Genomic DNA, 10,105 nt, shown 5'->3' with positions numbered 1-10,105 from the left:
GGGCAGCGGTGGAGGGGGCTGGGGCCCCCGCCGCGGCTTCGACAGCCAGGTCGAGCCGATGCAGTCGCCTCGCCGACGGGCCGTCTACGTATGGACGGCGAGGAGGGCGGGCGGTGGAAGCAGACGAGCCGGCTTTGAGGGGGACCAAGATAGCATCTGGCACATTTGCATGCACTCCTGGTTGAATGGCGCGTCCGGCGTGCATGCAGCGGCTGCGCTGCCGCGCCGCAGGTCACCCCCGGGCGTGTCTGCTCTAAGCTCACCTGCGTCTCCTTGCATGCCGGTAGGCTTGCGGCGCTTCTCCCTCATGCAGAAACACCGTATGGACAGATCTACACGGTGTGGATGGAGTGCGTAGTCGACCTATTGCGGCTGCTATACGATGTGCCGAATTAACCAAACTTTTATCATATGCTCCGACCTGTGGGTGTCGCACAATGGACAACCCGCGTCTTCCGTGTGATTGGATCGATGTTCGTTGTTGCCTGCGAGGCGGGTTGCAATGTACAGTGCACGCGCTTCAAGGTAGTCCACTCTGAGGGGATTTCCAGATTTCCCTGGTCGTCAGTGACGTGTGCGTACAACACGGGACCTGACGTCACTTGGCAGCACTCGCACTGCCTGGGTTCCCAGCACTGTAGGAGGCCCACAATGGATCACATGCACACATAGTGATGATTGGCCCCTAGGTCTCGTGAGGTCACCCTGCCAGGTGCATTCTAGATTGCTGGTGCGCGCCAACGTTGCCGGGTTGCACTTGCTTCATAACCTTCCCTACGAGTTGGTGCAGGCACAGTAGTGCGTGAGCACGCGGCTAGCTTCTCACACCTATTGAACACGATACAACAAGTGACCACTCAACTCCTACACCAGCGCTTGACATCCAGGGGCTGTACAATTTCATGACTCACTGTGCCTCAGCCGTTTTCGGCATTTCCCTCAGGCCAAGCACCCCGATCGACCCCGCAAGCCGTTGCCTACCACCCTGCACGCCCGTGCCAGTGGCATAGCATAACTCTGCTTGAGGTTATCCTACAAATAGGAGTGGCAGTGCGCCTTCTTACATGTAGGAGTGGCAGTGCATCCGAGAAAGGTAGCTCCCCTTGATCGGCCGGCGGGTGGAGTCGAGGAGGGCGGGGGGTGTTTGGGCAGGGCACAAGAGGGACTGCTTCAACCGCTTTTGGTGTTCAGGGTGAGGGCTCCGAACTTCAACCATGCAGGCTCACAACGATGTCGAGCAGGTCTCGACCTGCCTTGTGATCATGACAACAGTGCACACAGTGCGAGTGGCGGCGTTCTGAAGAGATGTGCTTCATGCTGACAATAAATTTGGTAATCCGGAAGCCCTGATGACCTTGGTTCAGTGCCTGACATCCAAACGTGATCTGGCTCTGCTCTGGCCTCTCGTCCCCGGTCCTGCCGCCCCTGCAGCGGCTGGCCGCATGCAAGTCACTCAGTCAAAACACGCGCCATGCCCCATCACTGGTACATTTGGCAGGAGATATATGTTCGTTTCCAGAGTTCATGCTACGGATATGCTGACATCAGAACCTACACAAACAACCCCACTACTTTACCGTGGCAGGGAATTTGTCATCAAGGCGGTCCGACGCTCATCATCAGCGGGCTGGTTGGCGGCGCTACCGCCGGAGGTGCTCGCTGCCCTACTTCGTCATCGGCGACGTCGTCACTGGCCGCTACGTTCTGGATGCACGTGTCCTCCTGATTTTGATGCATCGGTGGCCCGTGTCTTTGTCAAGTGGGGCAAGCCACGTTGAGTAACTTGTACTGCCTGCAGTGGGCAGCAGGCCCAGGGCGGCAGCAGGGGCCGTATACCGTGTGGACCAGGCAGGCCACCTTGCAGAAAGGTTGCTTTGGCCCTGCCCCGTCCCCAGACCACCTGGAATCCCGCCTCCAGCATCAAATCATAGACAGAAAGGTGTTTTTGGTGCACGGGCTACTGGGTGCTGGCGCCGAGGACTGAATGGAAGGCGGGTAGATCACCAATAAGTCAGGCTGGAGGCTCTGATTGAATCACCTTCATCTGATTATGAACTCTAGCCGTGTCTTGAACCTCACGCAACACTCTGTAGTCCTCCTTTGAAGGATAGCTGTGATCTCACGGGGTTCCGATTCCCCGGCAAGCCACCTGTGAGCTCGACATGCAGGCTTGGGCACCTCGCAGGCGTTTGAGAGGCCTTCCAGGGTCACTGGCCTGCCTGCTGCGCCAGGTGCTTGCTGCTGCAGCGATCGGCGTCCTCGCGCGTGGTGCCACCGCCGCGTCAGCATCGTAGACTTCACTGTTCCCTCCTGGCCGCCTCCTCACTTGACGCACCCATCACCAACCTGTAGGGCTCTGGCTGCTCGCCCCTCCGACTTCATAACAATGGGCTCAACGTCTGCCACACCCGATTCGGCGCTCCTGCGGTGCGGCACTCTTGATTTCCAAGGATTCAATTTGCACCAGCTGCCGAGCACCTGCTTCTATGTATTTTCCGCATGCGCTAGCAGCAGGAGCCGCAAGATCGATGCCGAATCAGTTTTGGACTCAAACAACCGTGCTGCCTCGCTCCTCTGCACGCAGCGCGGGTGCCGGCACAACCCGCTCAGGCAACCGTGATGAGGAAGTGCTGTCCAAGAGGATGGACCGGGTGCACACCCCCACCGCCACCGCCCCCCAACAGCATGATCGTCATGGCGGTCCTGGTGCAACAGCTCTTTGCTTGCACACCATTGCTACAGCGCCTCGGCGCCCAGCCTCGCTGTCACCTGCACAGAAGTCAACTCTTGTTGTGATATGATGAGCAAATCACTGCTTACGACTGGCGTCATCAAAGCCGCAATTTCGTATGCGCGCAAACCTTCAGGTCCTCGTCGTGCGGATCCCGGGGCTGCCGCTGGATCAGCAGCCGCGCCCGCTGCGTGTGGAGGCCCCGCATGCGGACAGCCTGTTCACAGTCTTTGATGACGTGCTCGAGCCGCTGCCGGAGGGCAAGGTCATCGACCTGGACGGGGTGCGTGTGCCTGAACAGGGCTAGGGTGCCGCGCTGCCGCATGATTTGGGACGAGCGCTGATGCAGGCGGCAGGGTACGTGCATGGAGCGCGAGAATGAGGGGAGGAGGGGCTCGTGTGAGGTTTGGTCCGCTTATTAATCACATTGCTGTCGTCTGTGTCGCTCATGTATGCGAGCGGGAGTGATCATAGATGGGCGAAAGACGGCAGGCTGGGGGTCACCAGAGCGGGAGCAATTCACCTTGTCAGATCCAAAAGGGGGCCGGCCAAACGACCCCTTCTCAACCCGCTCCGGCCTCTGGCCTCTGGCCTCCTGCCTTGCCCCCAAACCCAATGTAAGATCAAGGAGCCCCTGGTGTTTGACGGGGACACGACAGAGGCGTGGTGGGTCAAGGGCATGACGGCAGATGACTTTATCGACATGGTGCTGTCGCTGGACGCAGCTGTCATCCCGGAGGCGGCACCCACCAAGGTGAGCAGGGCGAATTTGCCCAAGCTAGTGGCAGGAGGTGATGCATCACAAGAACCTGGAGAGTTATTGCGCGGCGCATGGTTGCTTAGGAGGCATACGGTGTGCAAGCGGACCTGCTTTGAGTGCTGCTGGCAAGCCGTGGTCGCAGAGTCCTGAGCGCGAGCACGTTTGAACGTGACGTCCAACCGCTACGTGCCAGCCAGCCTACAAGCGACCAGGCTGGCAGCCCCTGGTCAAACCCCGTTGCCCATGCGCCTGCGCAAATGCACGAGCTGCTGGACCGCGTGGCCCGCGGCGAACACAAGATGGAGTACGCGCGTGTGTACCCCACCCGCCCGCTGGCGTTCGGCGCGCAATACGTGCGTGAGGATGCCGTGTGCGGCCCGCGCGCTGCGGGAATGGTCACCGGCGTAGGCGGGGACTCGGAGATGCCGCTGGCGACGGGCGGGGCCCGGCTGGACAACCCAGAAGCCAGCGCCATCGACAGCTGCACCGCCTACCTGTGTGCCTGCACCGTTACTGCTACGAGTCCACACTGTGCAGCAGGTCAACAGTAGCTCAACGCAAACAGCACCCAACATTGGCCGGCGCTGCCTTGCCGTGGCATGCATGGGCCCCTCGTTTCCACTCACCGCAGGGAAAGAAGACGGGATTCCATCCCGGCGTGCTGCCGCTGCTGCTTCGCCTGGAGCCCGCCTTTCTGGACCCTCTGGAGGGCCGCAAGCACGCCAGCGTGCTGGAGCTGGCAAAGGCAGTCGTGGGCAGGACCGAGAACGGGTTCGAGCGCAAGCAGGTGATGAGCAGTTGACAGTTAGGGGTGTGTGCGCATGCAAAAACTGTGCCATGTGCGCTTGCCACAGGTCATGGCCAAGTACAGTTAGTTGTCACGGCCGGCCAAGTGCTGGCTGACATTGAGGCTCCCGGGGACACTTTCATGACATTGCCACACAGTTTGCACAGTGCTTGCTTGCCTCGCCAGCACAAGAGGCCGTCTGCAGCGCCAGTGAATGGCATCCCATGTGCGTTCCTATTGATCCTGACATTGCGAATGCAGAGGCACGCGCACACGTGAACGCAACCCTCTGCAGGCGTGCTCCCCAGCATCACCGTGCCTGCTCTCCCTCCACACTCCCAAAGGTGACCGGCGCCCAGATTCAGTACATAAACCAGGCCCTCCACAAGGCCACCGAGACGCAGGGGCCGGTGGTCTTCTGTGCTGACGCGGATGAGGCGCTCGACATGATGCGGCTGGCGCTGGCGCTGGCGGCACCGCTCAGGAGCGGCCGCGACCTCACGCCGGGCCAGCGGGCGGCGTCAAAGCTGTGCATCCAGTCCGCGCTGACTTTCATGCATGCGCAGCTCAAGAAGCAGGGCGACGCCAACCAAGACATCGGCACAGGCATGTAGGGCACGTCCAGCTGGTGACAGGCAATGCTTGCCGGGGCTTCCAGGGCGCTTGATGTCAGGGCGACGCTGGCACAGTGCAAAGAGGACCGCGTGCGGAGGGAAGTGCAAATGATTGGAATGGCAATGGGTGACACGGGCGGATTGGGTGGGTGCGGGCGGCACGATGCAATTCTTCTGCAACATCACTTTGCCAGCTTTGTGCTCCTGGTTAGATGTTTGTAACACAGCTGGCTATGCACAAGCCCCTGCACTGTCTCAAGTGTCGCACATTGAGCAATCAGTCAAGCACCCACAGCTCTGACCGGCTGGCAAATACCAATGCCAGGCCTAGTTACCCAGCAAGGTTGCTGCGTGAGACCCAGGCGCCGGTCATGCGTTACAGGTCCGCAGCGTATTGTATTGATACGTTATGGTACGTAATCTCCGTCGACTTTGCTGGGCCCGGCCCCCGCGTCGCTCTTTCCCCGGCCGCCCCTCGTCGCTGCTGGGTGGGTTTGAGGCGCCCGCATTCGTGTGTATGACGTATGGCGGGGTGGAGAGGCCCGGCCGGGCGTGGGGCGCACCGAACCTGGTTGGACTGGAGAATGCTTGCGCTCGGGCTGCGGCTCGATTGTGTGAAACAAGTCGGCACTGGTCAGTGGCACTCAAGCACCAGGGGGTCAGCTGCCAAAGCGATCCAAGTCAACCCACCTTCCAGCACCCAGGAAATGTCAAGACCATATTGATTGCCGTTCAGCTGCAACAACCTGCAATAGCCTTGTTTGTCAGATTTCATCGCCGAGCCGCAGCAGTCCCTGTGACCCCTAATGCCATCCCCAGAGGCCAAAACCAGCTGCGCCCATGCCATCTGTCAAAACCAGCTGTCCCTCCACCCAAATTCGCCCTACAAGGGTGCTGTGATGTTTGAAAGATGGCTGTACAAGAGATGCATGCAAGGTGTTACAGTCATAATATGTGGCTAGTAGCTGCAAGCTGCCCGACGCGGCGGGCAGCAGCATTCTTTCCCAGGATAAAATGGGGCATTCCGGTAGCCCTGATGACCTTGGTTCAATGCCTGACTTCCAAATGTAAGCTGGCTCTGGCCCATCGTCCTTGGCCCTGCCGCCCTTGAAGTGGCCGGCCGCGCGCAAGCAAGGCACTCAGGCAGTCAAAAAACGCGCCATGCCCCATCACTGGTACATCTGCCGGGGTGCATGCTGCAGATATACTGGCCTCATAACCTACTCAAAGACCTACTCAAAGAATCTCACTGCTGTGCAGTACGGTGGCTGGAAATATGATATGTCATTCGTGCTTGTCCCTGCACTCGTGTGTTCAGCACTGCATATTCAAAGTTACTTGGATTGCAATTTGATTGTTTCACAAACACCATCATACGCATACCCCGCGTCAAATGAGTCTTCAAGCGGTTGTCGTTCCGCAGCGAGCATGACAGCTCGCTGCAGGGCTTCTATGAACATCTGAAGGCCTTAAAAGCCACCTAGACGGCGTGCACGGCGCAGGCATGGCGCCCTCGGCATTCAAGGGCGCCAAGCCGCTGTCGCTGGAGAAGCGCCGAAGGCAAGCGCAGAGCGTCGTCGGATCCCTCCAGCTTCGCACGTGCGCAGGCTGATAGGTGCCGACAAACTGCCTGTGCGGCAATCAGGGGTACACATTAGCAGCCTACTGGCACAACACGCGTGGTTGCGCTCAAACGCATGATTGCGCTTGTTCGCATGCACTGCTGCGCACGCATCCACACGCGCACGCACAGGCGAACACACGCACGCATACACACAGCTAGCGCTCACGTGCGTGCACCCACGCGCATGTCAAGTGCCGCATGCGCCGCCCCGATATACTGGTTTCTCATCGAGCCGCTGTATTTCCTAACCTCTCCCAACCGCACCCTCACAGAGCCATGCTCGACAACGATGGGCAGCTGGTGCTAATCAAGGACCAGGCCCACGTGACGATCAAGGTGCCCAGGTTTGAGGACGGGGGAAACATCATTCTGAAGCACGTGGCCATGCCCAGGGTCACCAAGGGGCAGCGCTGGGAGCAGGTGAGCAGGGGTGGGGCAAAGCAGGGTTGGGACCCATGTAGGACGGCGGCCCATGATGTGGCGGGGGCCAGTGCTGCCTGCCACTACAGCGCTGGACGTGGTGTGCGTGTGTGTGCCTTCCTACCCCTGCGCTCTCTTGCGTCGCGCACACTTGTCGTTCCAGGTGATGAACGAGGTGCGCATGGGCCCTGTGCTGGCCAGCGCGCACCGGCTCATCGGCGCCCTGGACTGGACGCCCACGGCGAGGGGCCTGAGCCTGGCCTTCCTGCGCCCCGGGAGCGACACCCTCGCCGACACGTTTGCCAAGCTGAACGCCAGCTGCGTAGAGGCGGGGCTGGGCCCCGAGGCGGTGATGGCTGCGCGCGTGGAGCGGCTGGGGCCGATCCTTCTGGAGATGATGCTGGCCCTGAACGACCTGCACACACTGGTAGGTCTGCAGAGGGGAGGCAGGGAGCTGCTGGGGCAATAGGTGGAGGTTGCAAGCCTGCATTGCCTTTGGGTCTAGCTCGCCGGCGGGGCTCGCACACCGAGCTGACCAGGGCGGCGCTAGGCCCTCCTTGGCCGGGATGTTCAGACTGCCCGTCAACCTGGGTTTGACCGCCCCTTCTTTGTTGATGATTTAATTAGAGCAGGAACTCCCTGCCCCCCCCCTCCTTTGCACCTTTTCCAGGGCTACCTGCACCGCGACGGCAAGGCCTCCAACTGGGTGATGGACAGCAGAGACGCGTCGCGCCCGCTGCTCATCGACTTTGGCCTCGCGCAGCGCATCGCCGACGGTATGGGCTGCGCCGAGGGTTTCACCAGCTCCCACGCGCCGCCAGAGTATCTCCTGGCGATGGAGCGGCACGGGCAGTGGTCGTGGCGGCGGCAGCGGCGCGGCGCGCCCGCTGGGGAGCCGCTGCCGTGTGGCGGCGTCCTGGAGCTGCTGCGGGTGACGCTGGGGACCGCGACCGACATCTACCTGCTTGGGGCGACACTCTGGGAGGTGCGCACGCACGCGCACGCGCCGGGTGCTCATGGGGCTCACCCAACCCTGGGTGAATTGCGTTCCTGTATTGCTGCATTGAGGGGCTCACGTTTACGAGAGGCGGGCGCGCGGCTGCAGGGTCATGCGGAGGAGCGCATGAGCAGCCATGCAAGCGGGTGACACCGTGTCGCACTGCGTGCGCGCGCGTGCGCACACACACACACACACACACACACACACACACACACACACACACACACACACACAAACACACACACACACACACATGGACCTCACCCCGTGCACCCCCGCCTTACCAATCTCACCTGGATGCATACAAACAAAGGTGCTGTTCCCCGGTTACATGCCCTACATCGGCGCTCTGTCTGCGTACTGCACGGAGCGGGCTATTGTGGACGCCATCATTGACACACGTTGACCTTCCCGCCAGGGCCGCAGCCACCAGAGCCTGTCAAGGTGAGGGGAGGTGGGGTCGAAAGTGTGCGAGAGGTTCCACGGGCTGTGGCAGCCGCGCGCATGGGTGACATATGCAAGCGGGCCAGCGATGAGGGAAGCGGCGGCAGTGCTTTGATGGAGTTGCTTTGAGCCGCGGCTTCTTCTCAGTGCCTGACCACCCCGCTTCCCTCATTCCTGCCAAACCCTGCCCATCACGCCAGGCGGTCCTTGCGGCGTGCCTTTCGCGCGACCCCGCAGCCCGGCCGCCTGTGATGGGCCTGGCCAACAATGATTGGATGGGACCGATTGTCCAGGCGGCACTCGACAAGAGGTTTGCTATAAATCAGAAAGCCATGCCAGCGGAGCAGCAGCAGAAGCAGCAGCAGCAGCAGCAGCAACAGCAGCAGCCGCAGCAGCCGCAGCAGCCGCAGCAGCCGCAGGAGTGTCCTCAAGAGCAGCAACAGCAGTCTGGCACACACGCCCCTGTGCCACCAACTGCGGCGTGTGAGGCCATTGTGCAGCAACAGCCCGAATGCAAGGCACTGATCAGCGGCGCTGACGTCGCCTCTCCCGCCATGACGCCGGGCATGTCGCTGGCCACGCAGTCGGGAGCGCCGCCGCCAACAGGGTCTGATGCGCTGCAAGGCGCCGTGCAGGGGCTTTCGGCGGCGGGCACACAATCACCATGCTATGCAGCGGCCCTTGTGTCCGTGAGCGTGCAAGCCGCGCCTGCTAAAGCGGCAAGAGAGTCGATCGGCGTGCAGGTGACGTTTGCCGCGCCTGCCAGTGTGTCTATTGGTGTGCAGGCGTTGCCTGTTCCAGGTGAGACCCATGCAGACCGTGCAGGCGCCGTGCGGCTTGCACCGCTTGCAGCCACGGAGCCTTTGCAAGTGGAGATCTGCGCCGGGAGTGCGCCGAGCAGTCGGTGCAGCTCCAGCCCTTGCTGTGATGTCAGCAGTGACAGCAGCGCAAGCACCAGCTCAGGAGGCGATGAAGGCGGCGGCGACGGCAACGGCTGCCGCAGCGGCGGCGGCAGTGAGAGTGACCGTTACGCTGCGGTCAGCACCATTGGCCACAAGCTGCGCGCCGCGGCCGGCAGCGAGCCTGCCCTGGAGTACCATTGTCATGAGAAGACGTCCACGGCCCTATCAGCCAGCCCAATCTCAAGTGCGTGCGTGGCGGCGCAGCCACAAGACTGCATTGACACCGCCAACGCTGGCTGTGGCAGCAACAGCAAGGGCGTCAGGAGTCACTTCACTGGCGAAATGGGGCACGGCTCTTGAACAGGCAGCGACCGCATGTGCTTTGACGCCTTGATGCGGAAGCGGCGCACACTGGCATGCGCGCGGCAGCGTCTCTGTCCTGCGTGCGAACGCCGCTTTCAACTCTTTGTTTGCACCTGCTCGTATATCCCGGCCCCTTTCCCCAAGCGTGGTAAATGCAGTAAATTCCATCTCTCTCAGCTCATGCTGGAGATTGGTAGTCTGTGGGTTGCTTGCAATTGGATCAGTATGCAGTGCACGCTGTTGGCGTACTGCACTGGGTGTGTGTGGTCACCAGTGTGGTCACTAGTGACCTCTCTGCGTGCATATTGGGGGGGGGGGCGGTTGATCAGGACCGTATCGCCCCTCCCATGAAACCAGGAGGCCTGCCCCAAAGTTGCGCACCCTCGCTCAGGCTGCTGATCAGGTGTGCCGCGTGCAGCTGGCGGCCTTGCCGCTGTCGCTCGCAATTGCGGGGCCGGCC

At 61.3% G+C, this 10,105-nt stretch overlaps 4 protein-coding genes across 4 annotated transcripts in view; 3 read left to right on the top strand and 1 right to left on the bottom strand.

Moving 5' to 3' along the window:
* MNEG_2915 (hypothetical protein) overlaps positions 1-279 on the bottom strand; it is a gene marked incomplete at both ends in the record, with an annotated part of 6,458 nt that extends 6,179 nt beyond the window's left edge. Inside the window, one exon of the mRNA XM_014048615.1 lies at positions 264-279. Within this exon, the coding sequence (XP_013904069.1) occupies positions 264-279 (16 nt within the window). The remainder of the gene's footprint in view (positions 1-263) is intronic.
* Positions 280-2,849: 2,570 nt separating this feature from the next.
* Positions 2,850-4,892, top strand: MNEG_2914 (hypothetical protein; the record flags this gene model as incomplete). Its single annotated transcript, XM_014048614.1, has 5 exons — positions 2,850-3,014; positions 3,354-3,485; positions 3,689-4,000; positions 4,123-4,278; positions 4,623-4,892. The coding sequence occupies 5 exons, from the start codon at positions 2,850-2,852 to the stop codon at positions 4,890-4,892; spliced, it is 1,035 nt and encodes a 344-aa protein (XP_013904068.1).
* Positions 4,893-6,792: 1,900 nt separating this feature from the next.
* MNEG_2913 (hypothetical protein) lies at positions 6,793-8,342 on the top strand (the record flags this gene model as incomplete). The annotated part of the gene is made up of 4 exons (XM_014048613.1): positions 6,793-6,936; positions 7,100-7,363; positions 7,607-7,921; positions 8,250-8,342. 4 exons carry the CDS (start codon positions 6,793-6,795, stop codon positions 8,340-8,342), a joined length of 816 nt encoding a protein of 271 aa, XP_013904067.1.
* Positions 8,343-8,712: 370 nt separating this feature from the next.
* On the top strand, positions 8,713-9,642 carry MNEG_2912 (hypothetical protein; the record flags this gene model as incomplete). Its single annotated transcript, XM_014048612.1, has 1 exon — positions 8,713-9,642. The coding sequence occupies one exon, from the start codon at positions 8,713-8,715 to the stop codon at positions 9,640-9,642; it is 930 nt and encodes a 309-aa protein (XP_013904066.1).
* Between the last annotated feature and the right edge of the window lie 463 nt (positions 9,643-10,105).

This window comes from Monoraphidium neglectum (genome assembly GCF_000611645.1).
Source record: "Monoraphidium neglectum strain SAG 48.87 unplaced genomic scaffold scaffold00346, whole genome shotgun sequence".
Lineage (NCBI taxonomy): Eukaryota > Viridiplantae > Chlorophyta > Chlorophyceae > Sphaeropleales > Selenastraceae > Monoraphidium > Monoraphidium neglectum.
This window is presented reverse-complemented; position numbering and strand designations above follow the sequence as displayed.